This window comes from Pinus tabuliformis, chromosome 1_2 (assembly GCF_031772625.1).
Source record: "Pinus tabuliformis cultivar Carrire ecotype Pingquan chromosome 1_2, CPIR1, whole genome shotgun sequence".
Classification (NCBI taxonomy): domain Eukaryota; kingdom Viridiplantae; phylum Streptophyta; class Pinopsida; order Pinales; family Pinaceae; genus Pinus; species Pinus tabuliformis.
The window spans coordinates 553,849,678-553,872,772 of NC_142298.1; the positions used below are offsets into that span (position 1 = coordinate 553,849,678).

The following is a 23,095-nucleotide window of genomic DNA, read 5'->3' on the forward strand; positions in this document are numbered from 1 at the left end:
TCAAGCAAGGTCCTCGGGCTTGGTATGCCAAAATGGATAGCTTTCTTTTAGAATCTGGCTTTTCTAGGTGTCATTCTGACAATACTGTCTACACCAAGAAAGTGGGCAACTCTCTTATCATCCTTGTTCTTTATGTTGATGATCTTATCCTCACTGGTAGTGATCCCAACCTTATAAACCATGTGAAGTCTAGCCTCAAAAAGAAATTTGAAATGACAGACTTAGGACACTTACACTATTTTCTCGGTCTTCAAGTCTTGCAATCCAAGGAGGGTATTTCCCTTTCCCAGTCCAAGTATGCTTGTGATATTCTTCGTCATTTTCACATGGAAGACTGTAAGCCAGCCCCTTCTCCCTTTCAGTCTGGAGTCAAACTTTCAGTCTCTTGTACTTCTCCTGAAGTTGATGCTACATTATACCGTCAACTTGTAGGAAAACTCTTGTATTTAACCCATACTCGTCCTGATCTTTCCTTTGCTGTTGGCCTTGTTGCTCGTTTTATGCAAAACCCCCGTGAAAGCCATTGGAAAGCAGCCAAAAGAATACTTCGTTATGTTCGAGGTACAGTACAGTTTGGGATTCATTACAGTGCCAAAGCAGCTCCTCTATTAGTTGGTTTCACTGATTCTGATTGGGCTGGTGACCCTGATGATCGGAAGTCTACTGCCGGTTATGTCTTCACTCTTGGTTCAGGACCTATTACATGGGCTTGTAAGAAACATGCTGCCATTTCTCTTTCGTCAGCAGAAGCAGAGTATCGTGGTGCCGTGGAAGCTAGTAAGGAAGCCTTGTGGCTTCGTCAGATCCTATCAGAGTTTGGCTTTGAGCAGCAGCATCCTACCACACTTTGGTGTGATAATCAAAGTGCCATTCAGCTATGCAAAGATCTAGTCCAGCATCAGCGCAGCAAACACATTGAACTACACATGCACTTCATCAGAAAGCTCATTCATGACCATGTTCTTGAAATGCAATATTGTTCAACAGATGATCAGGTTGCAGACATCTTCACAAAGGCTCTCACAGAGGCGAAGTTCACTAAACTTCGATATATGCTTGGAGTTCAGGAAGTTGTCACTAAGGGGGGATAGGCTCTAGTGCCTCCTTCCTTCTCCTATTGTGTCATATTTGTAAATCCTTCAATCCTATCCCAAGTTGTTCTTAAGGGGGGATGTTAGGATATTCCGACACATAGGATATAGTTAAGTTCAACTTGGTCTAGTATAGAGTTATGTATAGAGTTAGGTAAAGTGTCTTTCTTTACCGTTGTACATTTTGTAACTTACAATCCGACGGTCACGATATGTAGTGATCCGACGGTTCACTCTCACCTCGGTATTACCGACACTTGATCCGTGGCTTGACACCCGATTGGTCCATGAGTTCTATTTAAAGCGCATGGAGGGTCATTGTTCGGGCAATCCATGCATGAGAGAAGCTTATGTAAATTTTCATTCTTTGATTAATAAATTGCCTGTAGTAGCCACGTTGGCGCAGGCCATGGACTGTTTCCCTCCTTGCACTTTGAGGGTTTTAACCACGTCAAAAATACTGGTGTATTGATTTGAGATCTGGTTGTGAGCGGTGTCCTTTTGGTGTTCTTTCTGAGGAACTTACCCTGTAAATTCCTACAGCAAAAAACTCCTGATCTACACAGGAAAAGTATTACAGGAGGAGCACAAACTAAAAGAATATGACATAGGCAACGACTCAACCATCTGCCTTAGCACAAGACTCCAAGGAGGCTGCTTCGGCACTAGCTTAAAAGGACCGTTTCCTTCAAGGAGGCAATAAAAGGGAAGAAGGAATCTCCAGCACAAACAGAATAACAAGCTACAACCCCTAGTGCCTACATCGTCGAGCAGACAAATCAGAACCCTGCATTAATAATTGTTATCCCCGAGGTAAATGAAATTCACGCTGATTATTTATCTAAAGCAATGATATGCAGGTTTAATGGTTTTTGGCCCAAACCAGAAGCTCTTCGTCAATGGATTTACTCCATATGGACGGAAAACTGCGATATCCACCTCTGTTCAAAAGGTTTTTTTATTGTCAAATTCGACACAATAAACACCATAGTGGTCTCCAAAATGCCAGTGTGGGTAAAGCTATACAACTTACCTCTGCACTTTTGGCACATCAGAGTTTTAGAAGGCATTGGCAACACCTTGGGGAAATTTTTAAAAATGGACAATGAGCATCTTTCCAAGGATATCTATACAGTTGCTAGGATTTGTGTGGAGGTTGACCTCAGTCAAGGATTACCAGGCCACATCCTCCTACTCCACAACGAAAAGCAATGGGCCCAACCACTGGACTATGAAAAAACTGCCTTTAGATGTTGCATATGTCGCTAAATAGGTCATCTTCAAAGTGCGTGCCCACAAAACAAAAAAGATAGGAAAAGAAGACAACCACCAAAGCCGAAAGGATGGAAATTTTCAGCCACATGGACAGAGGACATAGAAGAGTAAAAAAACACAAAAACTACCAACATATTTCAACAAGCAAAATATCTAGGAAACAACCCAGAACTCAGCGAAAAAAGCATTCCACACAATCCACTGAATGATGAAAATCAGATAGAATCAACAATAGTTCTAAAGACAACCAATCCACAACAACAAAGTGAGAATCGCATCACAGGGCAAGAAATTGGTGGCAGCAAACGAGCCCACTCTACAGAAAGCTCAGATTCTGAAAAAGAAATCCCAACTGCCACAAACGAAGCACAAATGTCTATTGTAACAGCCATGCCAAACAATGATGGTTGGCGGAAAGTGGAAAAAAAGAAAGGTAGGAAAGTATAGATAGATAGTTATTTTTTTTAGACCCTGTTTCCAGCAAGACAAATTTTGATAAAACATACGCTGTTTCAGAATCTACAACATGTAATTTTACTCAATATGAATAAAATTACGATTTTTCCATGGAAAAAAAAAAAATTATAATCTAATAATTTTCTATAATAATTTTTAATTCTAACAATTTAAAATGTGTGATAAAGTGTGTATTTTGATACTTGTAATGCTGGCTTACATTTACCTATTATATTTAATTTATATAATTATAATAATATAAAATAAACAATTACTACTATAAAATTATGTGATTAAATATCTGGTAATACAAAATTAATGATTAATCATATTATGAAATTTCTTATGAAATTTAAAATTTCATAAGATCGTTAGAGTGAAATCTTAAACTTCTTTGATGGCTAGAGTTATGGTGAAAGTCCTTTTTTAAAATAATTCATTAGATAGGAAATTTTGAGTTATCAACATTTGGAGTCTGCAACAAAAGTTTATCATCCTATCACCTTATTAACGTAACTAGTTTAAAAAACTGTTTTAATTTAATAATTTGATAAAAGAGATTGATAAAATTGATGACACAGGTTGCATATGAGTTTCAATTTCAAAAAGTTCGAAGACTTTACATGTAAAGTTAGTTTTTGCTGTTCATATGAAAAACAATTTAAAGAAAAAAACCTCAAAATAACGCCAATTCTCTTTTAAAACACCAGACCAGACGGTTACCCGGTAGGTTGTATTCATACGTTTCCATCCCACAACACAAGTACGTTTGGAAATTCTTCACCACCAGGAAGAGAGCAGATACTCAAGCACCTCCCTTCCCGGTCGGAGCAGGAGGTGACCGGGAAGAAAGAGCCAAATGAATGCGGCTGTTCGTATTTTCGCAAAATGACACGGAGAAAATGAGTATTAACTTGCCCAACAAGCAAAACACTGATAAAGGCCTCACTACAGAGGCAAACCTATCAATATTGCCAGCCTACAGGCTTCCTGAGTTGCAGAATTTCAATAAGCAAAACTGGCAAATAATCATAGAAAATATTAAAATGATTGCCTAGGCCAGCTACTATATAGGGCAACTTACTCTCTGTTTGGTCGTCCTCTGGTTCATGTTCCTCCGCTTGCAATGAATTTGACTTCAGATGGTTTAAACGCTGCGTGAGTTTAACCTCCCTTGTCTGGTGGCGAGTCAACCGTTTGGAAAGATCTCGCTCCTGCTAGAAACAACTTTTTTATACGTCGAGAAAGGAGAAGTTGCCCAATCAATAAGTCGATTCTGGACTGTCAACTAATTGAACCCATTTAGCGAGCTGTTTGAGGAAGCAAGGCTTCACAAAAGTGTGAATTTTCTTGATCAAGATTCATGACAAAATGACTCTTTTAGAAAGAAACTTGAAAATGTGATGTTTTTGTGTGGAGTGGAGCTCTAAGTCCCTTAGACTGCTGGGTCTCGTGGAGGTCATTAAAATTCCTTCAATTCAATTCAATGGACAGAAATTGGCGAAGAATCAACTGCCATATAGTGATATTAATCCTGTTGTTGTGTTCAGGATTTTACAGGGCTCGATCATGGGGCTGGTTATTTTCACCGGACTACGATGATGATGATAACTTCGACAGTAAGAGAACGAGCAGTACTCCAGATGAATATCAACATCAATATGAATATCAAAATCCATATGGCAGTGAGTTTGATATTGAGGCAGTTGACAATATCAAGGGCAAGGAGTTGGTAGAGCGTGCAAGCAAGGATAAAGGGTTACTGTCCAGTTCATGTTGGCAGAAGGCTTACGGTCAATTGTTTTCCAGTTGCAAACACATTATGCATGATGAGGAGAAGAAATCAAGATTAGCATGGTATATGTCTGACTGCTTTCAGAGAGAATCTGGCAGGCGCCCACTTCCACAGTGTCCCACTTCAACTCTTATGGTCAACTGTCTCAAGGGATTAGATAATTCTGCCCACCAAGTGTACCTGGCCTTCTTCATTGACGCAAATGCTATGTGCCATCACTTGCAGTTGAGTATTCATTACATTCAGCACTCTGTACATATTTATGTTTTGGGCATTCTGTACATATTTATGTTTTGGTTGTTCTGCAATATGCGTTTTTTCTTTATTCTTTACAAGGAGGGTATAAATCACAATGTTAGTAACCGTACTCTAATTGTCATAGCTTAACCTCCCTCACTTGGGCAGTAACATGGTTGTGTCATTTGTGGGTCAGGTTGCTACTAGTGATTGTTTTCTTTCTGATGTCTTCTTAAATGGAAACTGACCATAAACCGCAGGGACATATCTCTCGTTGAGAACTATGAGCTTAACTAACCCTACATGCATCTAACGCCAATCTGCAATTGTTCTGCCTTCTGAAAGAAAATTATTTAAGTGCCACCTGCACAGTGTTCCCTTGTGATAATTTTTTCAGTGACTAGCTCTGATACAACCAGTGTGAGCTGAGAATACAGCTCTGATACCACATGTTAAGAATTCAAAATGTTCTAATATTGAAACATTAATATAGAAATAATAATAAAAGCTCTAAGGAAAAACATGTTAAGAAATCAAAATGTCTTGATATCTAGCCCCTATCTGCACTGTTTTTCCTTTCCTAAACAAAATTATTTAACGAGTCACCACTTGCAGTGTTCCCTTGTGGCTAGCTCTGATACCCACAATATGAACAGAGAACAGAGATCTCATACCACATGTTAAGAATTCAAAATGTTCTGATATGGAAAGATTAGTGTACAAATAATTATAAGCGAGGAAAATCATGTTAAGAAATCAAAATGTTATGATATAGAGAGATTAATCTAGAAATAAGAATAAACACTAGAGGAAAAATATCTAAGAGGATTTAAGCCAATAACATGCACATTCACAGAGACCCAGATGATTTGCAAATATTCTAAGATTTCATTGCATGTATTTATTATATCAAGGTGATATGAACACTTTATAAATCCCACATTAGCTACCTGGGTCTAGTTGTATGGTTCAAAACGCACTCTCCTGGGGGGTTTCAGGTTTCCTAGTGTGATGTTGCTGCTTGCTAGAATTCACACATTTTGTACCAAAGGAAATTTTAACTTTTTTATGCTCAGGAGTCTTGGGTTTTACATGGAGAAACTTGGCATCCCACTGCCTCCACAGTGTGTATTACATTCTGCGTACACTCTGATTCTATCTAGCTATAGTGGAAAATTTCAAAATTCAGTACCTTCCATACATCAGTGTCTAAACCTTTGGCTATGAAGTGGATCCCCAAAAGCATTCAAGTAAATTCAATTGAGGAAAAGAGAGGTTCAGTTCCGTATCCTTTCTATCTGCAGCTTCACTTTGGATTACTAGCTTTCAAAATTCCTATACAGTTATAAAGCCACAACAGCTGTTGTGAATGGAAGTTGGACTGTTCTCTATTTTTGTTCATATTTCTGGAGTTAAAGGTTTAAAATCCTTCCTATGATACTTTTCTATATGCAACCTCTTTGAGCTTTCTAAACTCCCCTATTGGTGCATGACCCATTTTTGTTTTTATAATGTCATAAGCATGTTAAAAGAACAAAATTATTGTGCCACTTCGATGCACAAAAGGTAATATTCATTCAAAATGCAAGATTTGTTCAAAGAATAGAATGATTATGATTGTTTTGTACATTGGCAGTGTAACAATCATGTTTGTTTTCACTGGTTGATTTTGTTACCCATCAAAGTGGGTAACCCTATAGGAGAAAAAAATTCTCCTGTTTTCTTAACATCTACCTGGCCAGCCAGCCAGCTGCCCCAGACAACCACCACTTGCTGATGACATGCCATTGTATCTCCACCACCTGCATCAACCATATGCTTCTCACCCATCTGGCAAGAACACATGGACGAAGGTGGGCTCCCGATCAAAAGGTAGTTTATTCATTTTGCAATTGGGTGCTTATGCTTCTTTATATTTGGGCATTTGATATGGATTATTGGGTGACCTAGAAGAAGGAAGGGTTTTGACTGTGATCTTGTTCTCTCACCTTAAATGGGGGGTTAATCTTCGATCCTAGTCCAGTGGGACCTCTCCTAATGGCTCAAAGGGTATAGGAGGGGCACTACTTGGGAAGCTCAGATTGAGATAACATAGTTGTAACTATCCCTACATCATACTTACCACTTTCCATCATACATTACAAGTCCTTACCTCACATCCATTCTTCGATTTCGACTGACCACTGGTTCTTTGGGATTTGGCACCCATACATCAACATACCTAGGTAGGGTCTAGAACTTTGCCCTGGGAGATTGAAGGAACTAAAAGAAACAGAAAGAATATCAAAATACAAAAGATGGTTGAGACATACAAATTAGCACGTGGGCAAAATCCTAGCATGAGCTCCACCTCACTCATATCGCTGTCACCCAGTTTCTGGGCACATGTTTTCCCCATTACATCATAAGAAGGAACCCTTGCATGTCCCAACCCCGATGAGCGATGAATTGCCTCATCATTAATGGGTAATACAACTGCTAACATCATTCAAAGCAAGCTCTAACCCTTGAGCTATGAGCAGTAATACAAGGGAAAATTCAAGCAAAAGTAAAAGGCACACAAGAGGGATGGAAAAACAAAGACCGAGTTGGTAACTCACGCATCCACGATTGCTCCCTCCTCACATTTATACACTTAGGATGTTGATCCCCATCATGTTGGTCTTTTTGACCATGGTATTTGACCATTAAGTCTTCTCCCCTCTGTACCATCATTATTATTCACTAACACCTATCAATTGAAGGTTGGGCTGAGGAAATGTTCCCCCCCTTAGGCACTGGAAGGTTGTCATTTAATCACTCCTACCTAGGGAGAAAACACCATTTCAAGCTCAAGGCCCTGATTTTGGAAGGGAATCCCTGTTTGAAGCATTGAATAGCCTATTGTATTCAAGCCTGGTTCACTTAGGTGCAATAATGATTATTGTCCCTAATGACTAGTTTCATTCACTAGAATCTATGTTGTGATTGTCAGGTGTTTCAGTAGCCCAATGTCTTAGGCACCTTCCCACAGGTACCTAAGCCTCCAGAGAAGCATATTGGTACTAAAAGGTGAAGTGTTGAGAGCCTTGGGCCTCTAAGCAACAACAACAAATCACACATTTGTAACACTCCCTCCCAGGTCTACCCAAAGTAACCATGACAATTGGGGTAAACATAAGACGAGAGGTTACTATGTTCTGATTCAACCTCTTATGTGACCTTAAAGAAGTGGAATCGACGAAACATCACGCACAGTCATCCAACATCATCAACAGAATGCTCAGGAGACAAGTCAACCACTCAGACAGCCTGTCCTTGGGTCCCACGACTGTTCTGGATCTCTTAGGCCATAGTCGCTCTCATGCTATGGGCAAGGGAGTGACCAGCAACCTAATGCCGCTCTCATAGGCCTGCCTGCTAGCGACTGTGGACCAAAATTGCTAGTTCTGTGCTAGTGACCCCGAGATTTAAGCCACTTTTCTAGCCCATAATTCCGATCTCTACCCATAACTTGCTACAACCTTCAGAATTCACTAAAGACATGATAACAATGCCGATCAATCAAAATAAACCTCAGGACTAGGCCCGAGCATTCCCATCCGGGACTGAGATTCTGTCAAACACTTGGCATCAATGCAACCTACAGGTCTAGGATACAAGACAGAGCATAAATGACTGAAACAACTTATGAAACATAACGAGAAGGATCACCTCCTTCTCCATTGAACTACTACATCATCAATTAGGTCTTGCATCCATCCATTTAACAATTACAAGTAAATACACAAAATAACCATGACATGAACCAGTCATTTAACCATGCTTATAACCAGTATAAAACCATGTAAATATTAGAGATAAGACAACCATTAAATCCACATATAAATTAGTGCAAAAGTAAGAGAACTTAGCTTTTATTAATCATAGGCAAATTCAACCAGGTTCGGAACTTCCACGTACCACTCGACCATAGACATGGTTGAACCAGATCTCTCTTTCAGCCAGTCACCCCTGTGCCATATTCCAAGCATGAATGTGGTATCTCATAGAACAAACAATTCAAGAACAACCAAGGGAATCTAGAGGCTAAACCACCTCCACCTTCATCGAACCGTGATCACACCAAAACCGGTGCTCCAATCACAACCGAACAAAACTTGGAATTCCATCCAAAATCCATCACTATCCTTGAGGAATTTTCCGTCTCCTTGTCTCTCAGGCCTTACAACAATCCAAACCCGGATCACTAGGCCCTTAACCGAGACAAATCCCTCAGGCTTTACCATGTATCCCATCAAAACCAGTCAAAGGATTCCTAGGCCTTTGGGAATGAACCTTGAGACCACCTTCGCCCCAAATTTCGAAATCCATCTGGCAAACCAAAGCTCAAAAACCGAAATAAACATCCCAACACCATGGCATCTGGAAAAAGGCAAGGCTAGGCCGAAAACCACTTTCATAACCCGACAAAATCATGCCACCGACAGCAAGAGAACCATACACCAACATGTAAAGCCATGCATGTCCAAACCAGCTAGGAAATCACACATGTAAAAGGCTACCTGCAACTATTCCTGCTGAAGCTGCTTGATCCTGCTTTCCTTCCTTGATCCTTGCTTGCTTTCCCTTTCCTTTGCTTGCTTTTCCTTCCTTGCTCCAAAGCTAGAATGCTCCAAGAAAACTCTAAGTGACCAAGAGTGAGAGAGAGAGAGAATAATGAGGAGCTCCAAACTTGAACTGGCAAAAGCCATGAATTGATTCTCAGAAGTCTTTTTATGAATGAGGCCTCTATTTTCTTCATTTTCCATTATTTTCCTTCAATTTCCTCTTCACATGCAACATGTGACCTTTCACCTTACTTTTCTCCTAATTTCCTTTATTTTCATAAATAAATGTGCCAAAAATGCCTTTTTTCCTTTTAATGCCTTTGCCAATTTTACTTAGCCAAAACACACATCCAGTGATGCCCACTAGAATATCTTTGCCTAACATTCAGCTTGGAATAAGTATCCCTTAACCGTGGTCCTATTTTACCTTTATTAACTTTTATTACATGGAATTTTCACTAGGGCTATTACAGAACCCTCCCCCTTGGGGAACACCGTCCTCGGTGTTAAACCACACCAAGAACTCAGCAAAACCGCTAAAAAACAAACATACTTCCCAGGAAACTTTATAACGTAGCTCGTTGCAATATTTACAATGAAAGACCTGCTCAAAATCAAAACATCATGACAACATGACAAGATAATGACCATACCGCTTATTGGAGCTTTATAACTTAGCTCGTGGCGGTATTTACATCCATATACATATACATAGATATACCAAAACATCAACAAAACATATGCCAAACATATACCAACATCAAACCAAAACTGCTTTGCCTCAATCGGCAAACAATGAGGGATATAGGGCCTGCATCTGATCCGCCATCTCTCATGTAGCTTCTTCAGGTCCAAAGTGTTTCCACTGCACTTTAACTTGCTCTATGGCTCTGTTCCTGAGCATGAGATGTTTCTGCTGCAATATGCACTGAGGCTCTAACTGAAACTCTCCTTCTTGCTCCACCTATAATACAGACCAATCAATAACATGATCAACATCCTTTATATACTTCTTAAGCAATGAAATATGGAAAAAATCACGGACTTTCACTATTGGAGGCAGTGCAAGATGATATGGCACCGGTCTAATCCTCTCAAGGATCTCGAAAGGCCCTCAATACCGTGGTGCCAACTTGGCACATGAACCAATCCTCAAAGAGTTTTTCTTGGGCTTGATGCGCAAATACACATGCTCCCCAACTTGAAACTCCTTGAATACCCTGTGTTGATCCGCATAAATCTTCTGTCTATGTTGTGTTGCTTTTAGATTCCTCTTTATAACTTGCATTTCCTTCTCCATGTCTACCAACATGTCTGGTCCAATAAGTACCCTGTTCACTGGATCACTCTAGCTGATAGGAATATTACAACTTTGCCCATACAATGCCTCGAAAGGACTCATCCTTAATGACTCCTGATAACCATTGTTGTATGCGAACTCAACCAAAGGACGATACTCCTCCCATTTCCTCTGCTGGTGCATCACGTACATCCTCAACATATACTCTAAAATCCTATTGACCCTCTTTGTCTGTCCTCTGTCTACGGATGATAAGCTGTACTGATGGCCAACTCTATACCCAAGTCTGCAAATAGCTCCTTCCAAAACTTGGAAGTGAACTTTTCATCCCTGTCCGACACAATCTTCTTTGGAACACCATGTAGTCTCACTATCTCTATGATGAAACCCTGTGCTACCTTACTGGATGAATATGTAGTCTTCATTGGAATGAAGTGAGCTACCTTGCTCAACCTGTCAACCACGACCATAATAGAATCATGCTGCTTCACTGTCCTCGGAAGACCTGTAATGAAATCCATGGAAATGACCTCCCATTTCTATCCCGGAATTGCAATAGGTTGTAGTAGACCACCTGGATGCTTGCATTCCGCCTTTACCTTCTGACAATCTAAACATCTAGCCATGAAATCTGCCACTTCCTTCTTCAGATTCGGCCAATAGTAGAACCTCTTCACCGTCGTCAACGTCTTTTGATATCTTGGGTGACCCGTGTATGGCTTGATGTGAAACTCCCTCAAGATAAGCTTCTTGAGCTCACTGCGATTTGGCACGTAGATCCTATCCTTGAATCTCACCAAACCATCTGCCGTGAGACGATAGTCTACATCCTGATCTCTTGTACTTGTACTTTGCTGTACCCTGTATATGATCTCCATGAATTTGTCATCTCGCTATCCTGCCTGCAAGATCCTATCCTGTAACTTTGTCCCATAATAGCTCATAGCTACTATATGATTTACTTGTACCTTCCTGCTAAGAGCATCCGCAACTCGGTTCTCCTTCCCTTTGATGTATCTGATCTCAAAGTTGAATTCACTAAGGGTAGCCAACCATCTAGCTTGCCTGTCATTTAGATTCGACTGATCAAAAAAATATCTCAACCCACTGTGATCGCTCATCAATGTAAACCTCCTACCAAGAAGATAGTGCCTCCACATCTTCAATGCATGTATAATTGCTGCTAGCTCAAGATCATGCGTTGGATAGTTTTGTTCATGCTCACTCAGTTTTTGTGACTCATCGCACACTACCTGTCCTTCTTGCATGAGAACTCCACCAAGTCCTCTCTTGCAAGCGTCTGTACACACTTGTCTGGATCCACAATCTTTAGCACTGGTGCATCTGTCAACAACTGCTTAAGCTGCTCAAAACTAGCCTCATATTCTTCTGTCCATTCAAACTTCTTACCTTTCTGCTGCAATGATGTGATAGGGTATGCAATGCGTGAGAAGTTCCTGATGAACCTCCTGTAGTAGCCTGCCAATCCCATTAATGATCTCACCTCATCCACATTCTTAGGAGTTGCCCATTCCATAATGGCCCTCATCTTTTCTGGATCTACTGCACTACCTTCCTTGGAGACAACATGTCCCAAGTAGTGTACCTCAGTCTAAAAGAAGCTGCACTTGCTAAGTTTAGCATACAACTGATGCTCTCTTAGCAATTTCAACACTGCTGCCAAATGCTCAGCATGTTCCTCTTCATTCTTAGAATATACCAGTATGTCATCAATGACTACAATAACAAAATTGTCCAGATAAGGACGCAACACACTATTCATGTAATGGACGTATACTACCTTATATATATATATATAGAAAGAAAGAAAATGTTAATTTTACTTTGCAAATTTTATTTAAAATTAAAATTTATAAAATAATAATATAAATTAATTAAAATTATAAAACTAAATAAATTAAATTATTTTATTAAAATAATATAAACTTTAATAAAATCAAATTCAACGTATTCAAATAAAATCCATAAAATCAAATGAGATTTGATTTTTATAAAAGTTCTACGTAACAAAAATAAAGACACGAAGATGGGAGGAAGGCAGTGGGAAGGGAAATAAAAAGAGGAAGAAAATATTGAGAAGGGGGAGCTGAGAAGAGAAAATTTCAGAGAATCTTACTTATTGAGAGGAGGAGTCTCAATTGTTCTTAAGTTTTTGGGCACGGGGGACCAGATTGCATCAATTGGGACACATTTTGAAATTGAGTACGTAGGTTGTACCCAGTTTGGCTAGGAGGTTTTGGTCTTTTGGTAATGACAGCGGGAGCAGGAGCAAGAGCAAATCAGAAGCATCTTCAACCACATAAATCCAGGTAGGTACTCAAAATTAGCCTGGTAAATTCTGATATTATAGATGCTGTTTAAATTCTTATAACAACTTTGATATTATGTCTAAGGTAAATTTATTTCGAACCCTACATTTGGTATCGGAGCAAAATTTTCAAACCTTTGGATCTTACAGGCAATAACAATAATTAATTCCTGTAGCACTGCATCCATATTGTAAGTCTGCTCATTCTTTAAGGTCTAGGATATATTCTGGTTAAAGTCTAGTTTGCTCATTCTCCTTGACTGATAATAATACTATGTGAATAAAATTGAGTTAATTCAAAACATTTAGTATAACATAGCTAAGTTCTAATATAATTAACCGCTGCTAAAAAAAAACTCATGTTAAATGATATTTCCACAACAGAATTTCCTAAATGATTCCACTAATTTTCTGCTAATTTTTCTATGAATTGTCTTAATTGTCCACACTTATGTCGGTGATTGTTATGTTCTCAACCACATAATACATGCTTAAGGTTAAGGAATAATGTATTTAATGGAATAAGTTAATCAAAGATTGTACAGTAATATTTCTGAACTGCAAAACTTTATTAAATTTGAATAGAACTGAGAAAATAATGATTGCCTTTGTGATTTCTCAGTTAAAAAAGAACATGTTCTAGGGATGAATTCCCAGAACTCTGTATGCTGGCAGCTGTAATAAAAATTGAAAGCACACCAACGCTACTTTGTCCTAACTGATAACTATCATCAAAAGCTTGACAGATTTTTATCCCTTGGATGTCACTTAGAAATATACCCTAAGGCTGGGTGCTGCGATGCATAATATGAACTCCCTAGAGATGCCTAATGGGTTTTCATTCCCCAGTTGCAGAATAAAGTGGTGACAATCCAAGTCCTTGTTCTTTCTGTTGGGCAGAATCCAACCGGTAGCAGTGAATAGCTTGCAACAAAGTAATTACATCATATGTAAGGTGTAAGGTGAAATGCACCGGTAAATATACTTCATCGGTATCGGACGAGGGAACCATTTCGGTCGAACTATTACGTATACTGGAACATAGGGTTTGACAACTCAGGAACCGTTTGGTAGACCAAATTCAGGTCCAGTGGGACAATTATAGCCCTGGATCGGCTACCTGGGGGGATACAAAGATCATATGTTAGAAATACCCCAACTTGTGTTAAATTTGAGGAACATAAAGCCATATTTTGTATATATTTACCTTACTTTAAGTCGGATATTTAAAACTATTTTGAGATGATCACATGTAAATATGAAAATTTTATGTTACTGGAACATGATATATGTTATTTGCTTAATTCTAATGGTATGTGGATACCAATATCAAATTTGTTATTTAAATTTTAGTAATTGACTAACCTTGCTATGAAATCTAAATTATGAATTATGTTATGGATGAGAGAACTATAACTTTATTTCATTTCTGTATATCGACATGATCAATGAGATAGAGGTAAAAGAATGACTACATTTAATATGAAAGTTAACTTATAGATATATGGACTAGATATGGCTAAGTATGTTATATGAACACAAAGATCAATATCGTAGATAGCAATATATGTGAAGTACACAGAAGTGTTATTGAAATACAATTATTTTGAATATATTGATGCATATGTTATAAAGTATGGACAAGTGTTTATATTGCAGATAACATCGTTACCAAAATGACCACGTGATGACAAAAACTTAAGAACAATTGAGGCTCAATGAGGTTCCATGATAGGGTGTTGACCTTGGTCCCACTAAGAGGGGTGGAGGTATTACCCACCGTTTACCCTCCAAAACCTGGAGTCATGGGAGGACTGTGCGAGTCACGCTCCCTTAGATTTGTGATTATGACTGCCGGATGCCTACTGGAAGTCAGGTCGACATAGTTGAGGCTATCATCCTTAGGGTCTGAATGGTTAGATCAATATAATTGACGTCATGACATACTCCAGTAGAGGACGGATAGGATGGGAGCGGAAGAGATTAGGAAGGATAGGATGATTTTAGAGTAGTTTGGGAGCCCGACAGGGGCACAACATGAATATTATAGTTGTAAAATTTTAAAATATTCAAGAAAATAAAGTTAAGTACCCCATATCAAACAAATTCAATTCTGACATACAAAGACTTATGTGATCGCACTAATCACTAATATACTATGTAAACCCTAAGTTCCAGACAAAGTTTTTGGAAGGAGGGATCTATGTAATGGATGTATACCACCTTATATATATATATATATATATATATGATAAATCCTTAACTAAAAAAAATGTTAATTTTAATTTGCAAATTTTATTTAAAATTAAAATTTATAAAATAATAATATAAATTAATTAAAATTATAAAACTAAATAAATTAAATTAATTTATTAAAATAATATAAACTTTAATAAAATCAAATCCTATATATTCAATTAAAATCCATAAAATCAAATCTCATTTGATTTTTATAAAAGTTCCACATAACAAAAATAAAGACACGGAGATGGGAGGAAGACGGTGGGTAGAGAAATAAAAGGAGGAAGGAAATCTTGAGAAGGGGGAGCTGAGAAGAGAAAATTTTAGAGAATCTTACTTACTAGAGGAGGAGTCTCAGTTGTTCTTAAGTTTTTGTGCACGGGGGACCAGATTGCATCAATTGGGACTTGTTCTGGAACTGAGTACCCAGGTTGTACCCAGTTTGGCTGGGACGTTTTGGTCTTTTGGTAATAGGAGCGGAAGAGGGAGCAAGAGAAAATCAGAAGCATCTTCAACCACATAAATCCAGGTAGGTACTCAACATTAGCCTGATAAATTATGATATTATAGATGTTGGTTAAATTATCATAACAACTTTCATATTATGTTTAAGGTAAATTTATTTCGAACCCTACAATTCATCAAACACATAAATGTAGCTAGATCGTTAGTCAAGCCAAATGGAACAACAACAAACTCATAATGCCCATACCTTGTTTTGAACGCAGTCTTGAAGATATCCTCTTCCTTGATGCGTACTTGATGGTATCCCGATCTCAAGTCAATCTTAGAGAACACTGCTGCTCCCTTTAGTTGATTGAACAAATCATCAATCCTTGGCAAAGGGTATTTGTTCTTGATCATTACCTTGTTCAGCTTCCTGTAATCAATGCACAATCTAAGAGTACCATCTTTATTCTTTACGAACAACACTGGTGTGCCCCAAGGTGATACACTAGATCTGATGTATCCTTTATCAAGCATCTCCTTTAACTGCAACTTCAACTCTACCAACTCAGGTGTGCTCATCCTATAAGGTGCTTTTGATGCTGGAGCCGCCCCTGGCACTAACTCAATAGAAAAGTCTACCTCCCTGTGAGGTGGAAACTCTGTAATGTCCTCAGGAAATACATCCTAAAACTGTTGCAAAATTGGGTACTTGCTTAACACATATGCATCCTCAACCTCCTTACCCTTGTCACTAGAAATGTTTACTGCAAACATCACACAACCTTTTCTGCGACTATGCTTAGCCTGCATAGAGGTAACCATCCTCACTGATGTAGGCTTCTTCTTTCCCTACAACGTTCTCTTTTCCCTGCTATCATCCACACACTCATTCGCCTTGTCGAAGCAATCCACTTTGGTTCTGTGAAGGTATAGCCAATCCATACCCAAAAGCACGCTATACGATCCCAATGGCAACACATTCAAGTGTGCTACTGTAGGCATACCATTTAACTCAAATGCACAAGCTCTTACCTAATGGTGAACTCGCTTCTTTGTACCTGTAGCCAACTGTACCAACCAAGATTTTGCATGCACTTCTTTTCTCAAACGACACTTATCCACCAGGTCAGGATTAATATCACTGTAGTTAGAATCAAAATATAAACAACTTGATTACAAAGCTTATCGTCCATCTTAATGATTGATGCCTGATGATTCGCCTACTTGTTGTCCACAACTGCATAGATCCGAGGAATGCTATGACCAATATTGCCCACTGTATGCGCCTCCTGAGCACTGTAGATCTATGGTCTACCACCACTCTGACACTACGGACAATCCTTATTACGATTATCCTTACCACATATCCAACACTGCAATGGTTCTCTACCATCGCCTCTAGTCTGCTACTCCCATGTCCTCTCTCAGCTGTATTGAATCTCTTGTAAGGAATTGCATTTTCTTTCTCACTTGTATCTTGAGGTCTTCCTCTCTTTGGTGGCCATTTTCCTTTAGCTTTCTCATTTCCTTTCAAGTCATGCTTAGGCTCAACTTTGCGCTTTGACTGTTTATAGCAATGCTTCAACTTTCGAATGGCCTCCTCCAACGACCTAGGCTCATCGAACTCAATCCGGTCTCTATATGCTACTGGCAGTCCACTGATGAATCTCTGAATCTTGGCCTTCTCCTCCTCGAGGTAAGGCATATCTCTCAACAACTCTAAGAACCTGCTAGTATACTCATCATCTTTCATGGAACACATCCGCAACTCATAAAACTCCTTAGCTTTGTCATCATAGTACCTCTCCAACAAGTACTTCTTGAGGAGCCTTTCCAATGCATGCCAAATCAAATCATTTTCATCAATACCTTTAACATTTTTCACATCTTCCCACCAAACATTTGCTTTACCTCTTAGACTGAAAAGGGCTATCCTTGCTTTCATGTTTTCTGAATAGTCATGCAATCTAAATAATTTCCTCATGCCAAGCAGCCATGCCTTTGCATCCTGTGATTTCTTCATCTCTCCATCAAAGGTAGGTGGCTTCGCCTTCTTGTTCTCGTCCCGCAAGTATCCCCTATCACTCCTCCGGTAAGGATGATAACGATGACGATCATGATACCTATCAGAACTAGAACTAGAATAATACATGTGTCCAACACCTCTCCTATCCGGAGTGTCCAACAACCTGCCATCCTTGATCGTGTCATATCTATCCGACTTGTGACCACCATAAGACATGTGTCTACTAGGAGATCTACTGCCATATGCCCCATTAGTTTTGTCCTCCTGTCCATGGCTGATCTGAAGTGGCCCTTGTCGCTACAATTCTGACAAACTTTGAAGTAGTATTGCATTCACCTTTGCTTGTTTTTCTTGTGCTTGCATGATTTTGTCATTGTCTTCTTTGCAACTCCTTATTTCTTCCTGCAAGTTTCTCAATGTGTCTGCGAAATCAGAAGAATGCCCCACACCACGCTGTGCATTTGATGCATAGGGAGATTCTATGTAGTCTACCACCTTGCTAGCCATTTGATCTCTTTCCTGCAAGGCATACTATACCAGTTAAACCAAATCACAATAAACCAACGTACTTTAGCATAATTCGGGGAGGATACCTTGTCTGCAAGATCAATAAATCATCGTGATACATGTATAACATAAACATAATAGCATATAGATGTCTATCGAACAATTGCATCAACGTATAAACATCATTCTAGGTAGGGTCTAGTCATCAATGCAAGGCCATATCAACAATGCATGCTATGACCTCATGCATGAGAACAACCATTATTCCATTTCACACATTGCCACATGCAACCATCAACATGCATAAGCAATGCCTAATCAACTACACATACATATGAACACATGTAGTCGAACATAAGTGATCAATTCTTGTAACCAACCTACAAGATTGATACATGCAATCAAACAACCAAGAATGCAACCTATCATACAAGGATGTAGTCAAGCTGCACATAATCAAGTTTCATATCATCAAATAACCAGTCACATACTTCTGATGATACATTCCACAAAACCACATCAAGTTCCTCATGATATCCTTACTACACCCATGATGCATGCAACAAGCACATGGAATGTAACTGTAAGAGGCACACATGAAACTGACATGCATGCATGACGAACATCTTCACCCAAGGAGAGCGTAACCACACTATGATACCAATCTATAACACCCCCTCCCAGGTCTATCCAAAGTAACCATGACAACCGGGGTAAAGATGAGACGAGAGGCTACTATGATTAGATTCAACCTCCTATGTGACCTTAAGGAAGTGGAATCGACGAAACATCACACACAGTCATCCAACATCATTAACAGAACTCTCAGGAGACAAGTCAGCCACTCCGACAACTTGTCCCTGGGTCCCACAACTGTTCTAGATCTCGTAGGTCATAGTCGCTCTCATGCTATGGACAAAGGAGTGACCAACAACTTAAAGTCGCTCTCACAGGCCTGCTAGCCAGCGACTGTGGACCAAAATTGCCAGTTTTGTGCTAGTGACCCCAGGATTTAAGCCACTTTTCTAGCCTAGAATTCCGGCCTCTGCCCATAACTTGCTACAACCTTTAGAATTCATTAAAGACATGATAACAATGTTGATCAATCAAAATAAACCTCAAGACTAGGCCCGAGCATCCGCATTTGGGACTGAGATTCTGTCAAACACTTGGCATCAATGTAACCTACAGGTCTAGGATACAAGATAGAGCATAAATGACTGAAACAACTTATGAAACATAACCAGAAGGATCACCTCCTTCTCCATTGAGCTACTACATCATCAATTAGGTCTTGCATCCATCCATTTAACAATTACAAGTAAATACATGAAATAACCATGACATGAACCAGTCATTTAACCATGCTTATAACTAGCATAAAACCATGTAAATATCAGAGATAAGACAACCATTAAATCCACATATAAATTAGTGCAAAAGTAAGAGAACTTAGCTTTTATTAATCATAGGAAAATCTGACTAGGTTCGGGACTTCCACGTACCACCCGACCATAGACATGGCTGAACCAAATATCTCTTTCAGCCAGTCACCCCCGTGCCATATTCCAAGTATGAATGTGGGATCTCATAGAACAACCAATCCAATAACAACCAAGGGAATCCAGAGGTTAAACCACCTCCACCCTCATCAAACTGTGATCACACCAAAACTGGTGCTCTAATCACAACCGAATAGAACTTGGAATGCCATTCGGAATCCATCACTATCCTTGAGGAATTTTTCGTCTCCTTGTCTCTCAGGATTTACTGTAATCCAAACTCGGATCACTAGGCCCTAAACCGAGACATCTCCCTCAGGTTTTACTATGTATCCAGCCAAAACCGGTCAAGGGACTCCTAGGCCTTTGGGAATGAACCTTGGGACCACCTCCGCCTTGGATTCTAAAATCCATCTAGTAAACCAAAGCTCAAAAACCAAAATAAACATCCCAACGCCATGGCATCAGGAAAAAGACAATGCTAGGCTGAAAACCACTGTCATAGCCTGACAAAACCATGCCCACTGACAACAAGAGAACCATACACCAACATGCAAATCCATGCATGTCCAAACCATCTAGGAAATCACACATGCAAAAGGTTACCTGCAAGTATTCATGCTGAAGCTGCTTGATCCTGCTTTCCTTCCTTGATCCTTGCTTGCTTTCCCTTTCCTTTTCTTGCTTTTCCTTCCTTGCTCGAAAGCTAGAATGCTCCAAGAAATCTTTAAGTGACCAAGAGTGAGAGAGAGAGAATAATGAGAGAGCTCCAAACTTGAACTGACAAAAGCCATGAACTAATCCTTAGAAGCTTTTTTATGAATGAGGCCTCTATTTTCTTCATTTTCCATTATTTTCCTTCAATTTCCTCCTCACATGCAATCTGTGACCTTTCACCTTACTTTTCTCCTGATTTCCTTTATTTTCATAAATAAATGTGCCAAAAATGCCTTTTTTCCTTTTAATGCCTTTGCCAATTTTCCTTAGCCAAAACACACATCTAGTGGTGCCCATTAGGATATCTTTGCCCAACATTCAACTTGGAATAAGTGTCCCTTAACCGTGGTCTATTTTGCCTTTATTAACTTTTATTACATGGAATTTTCACCATGGCTGTTACAACATCACTTGGGGCATCTCCCACACCTAGAGCATTCTGCCACTTTGCACTGGATTTGATGATTCTTCAAGATGATACACCTAGATCTAGCATGCTCCCAGGCCGACCTTAGCATCATATGAGGGATGACCACTGATTTAGGGCCCAGATGACGATGGTCTCACCTTCAGAGACTTGGGAGGACTAGTAGCACCTGGAAAGCCCTTAATGTTGGAGCAAAGACGGACATAATGAGTAGTTGGAGACCCATGGAGACCACTTTGTAGTGCCCAAACTAGATTTTGGGGACCACAGAGAGCCATTGATGAGAATTTGTGGGCCAACCCTCAAATCATGATTTTTTTGTGCTACTAATGATGTTTGGCACCTTGTAGCACCAATGCATGACATGTGGAGCCTTCTTTATGGATGACGTCAATCTAGAGGCCTCATGACTCACACGTGTGGGATTTTCTTAGCATTTATGTTGAGAGCTAGTGGGTTGGCTTGTAGCCCAAAGCATTTTTGTGATTTTACTTGTTATTAGGGGCTTGTAGGCTAAAAAATGAACTCATCCTCATATAAATAGAGGAGAGGATCATTGCTATTGATCATCATCTCTTCGACTATTTCGGCCTTCCTTAAAGAGATTTCAACATCTTGTTTCTTAGTGAAGAGTGCTCTATGGAGTGTTCTTGTTCGTTGGAGCTGTTTTCTTGACTGTGGAGAAGTTTTCTTGGATCAATAAAGGATTGTTCATGCATATTATCTTTTAAGTAAGCTTTATTATTGAAAATTTCTGATTTGATGTCTAATGTATGGAATAAATTAATGATCTAGGGTTTTTCTATTGTGCCTTAATTTTTTGAAAATCAATTGCATAGTATCTAGGTCTCATTACTATATGCATTACTCATGTATGATATATGAATGACAATCCCCTTGGTGAATCTTGATTATAGCTCTCCCAAGTGACCTTGATCCCTCACAAAGGCAATAGTTAGGGTTTGTGCTAGAGCATCAAACATCCTTACTTCTTTGCAAGTTATATCTCATCCTAAGAATCCATAGACTCCATCCACCCAAGGACTAGGCATTGACCTTGTCTAGTTGGCAATCAACTGTTATCTTATCCACAAAATCATCTTTGCTCTCTCCTTTCTCTCTTTTTCGCCCCTCTTAATGATAAGCTGCACAATTAGGGCTCCGACTTAGTGCAAAATTGGCTTGGGAAGGATTCTAGGGTTTGGAAGGATTCAACATCTAGGGTTGATTTTTTGCCTCAAAATCATTCCCTTGTGGTGGCTAATCTCTCTATTTTCCCCCATAGTTTCTCTTACACTATTTATTTTTCCCTAGGAGAAACCCTAGTTAGGTTAAGCTTCAACTTGAGGGCTTCTTGAAGGTTTCATGTGCCATAACCTTGTTGAAATACATTGTGGGAAACTTTTTCTTGGCACTTTGACCTTCAGTCATTCCAACTCACAACATATCAATCAAACCCTCATTCAAGCGTGCCTTAGTTTGGCCTCTCTAAGGGAAGCAATTTTCCTTTTCTCCATTCCTTGAACCATTTTGCCTAGGTTGTGTCATCCCTTAGAGGCCTATTGTGTCACCTCGAGCCTCTAATCTTGGAATACCTATTGTAGGTGGCCTCTGTACCAGGACTCCTCCCATTGGTGAAAATCCATAAAGAGCATGGGGTAAGTAGTTCTGGTAATAGTGGGCTATTGCGTTATTGTTGTCACTTGTTCTAGTGATTTCCTTGTAGGGTGCCCCTCTACAAGTCTTGTTAGAATTTGCGGCAATAGGTTCAAGGTGTTGAAAGTTTTTCCTTGCATTTGTTATATTTTTTTTTTGTAAAATAAAATTTATATTAGATATGAAACAATACAATACCAGAGGCTTTAGTCTTAAGTAGTGTTACCAACTAAACTAGCACCTAAGTGGAAAAGCTCAATCCATGGATGCAACCCTGGGAAACAAATAGAAGTTGTATCACTATCACCTCAATACAATTTCCTGTACACTTTTCACCATCTCTCAAGAGGCCAAGGGGGGTATTATTGAAGGAAATATTATCCAATGACTAGGGTTAAGGTCAGATATAACGGAGGACTCATAAATAATACATTTGAACCCAAGATAGGAAGAGCACAAGCATTCACATTCAGTTATTGGTGTAAATAACTGTAGAA

General features: G+C 39.3%; 1 protein-coding gene across 1 annotated transcript in view; it reads left to right on the plus strand.

Moving 5' to 3' along the window:
* The first annotated feature begins 3,505 nt into the window (after positions 1 to 3,505).
* Positions 3,506 to 23,095, plus strand: part of GEX1 (gamete expressed protein 1) — a 77,104-nt gene continuing 57,514 nt past the window's right edge. The window contains exon 1 of the mRNA XM_089395577.1: positions 3,506 to 4,841. Within this exon, the coding sequence (XP_089251703.1) occupies positions 4,309 to 4,841 (533 nt within the window). The 5' untranslated portion in view covers positions 3,506 to 4,308. The remainder of the gene's footprint in view (positions 4,842 to 23,095) is intronic.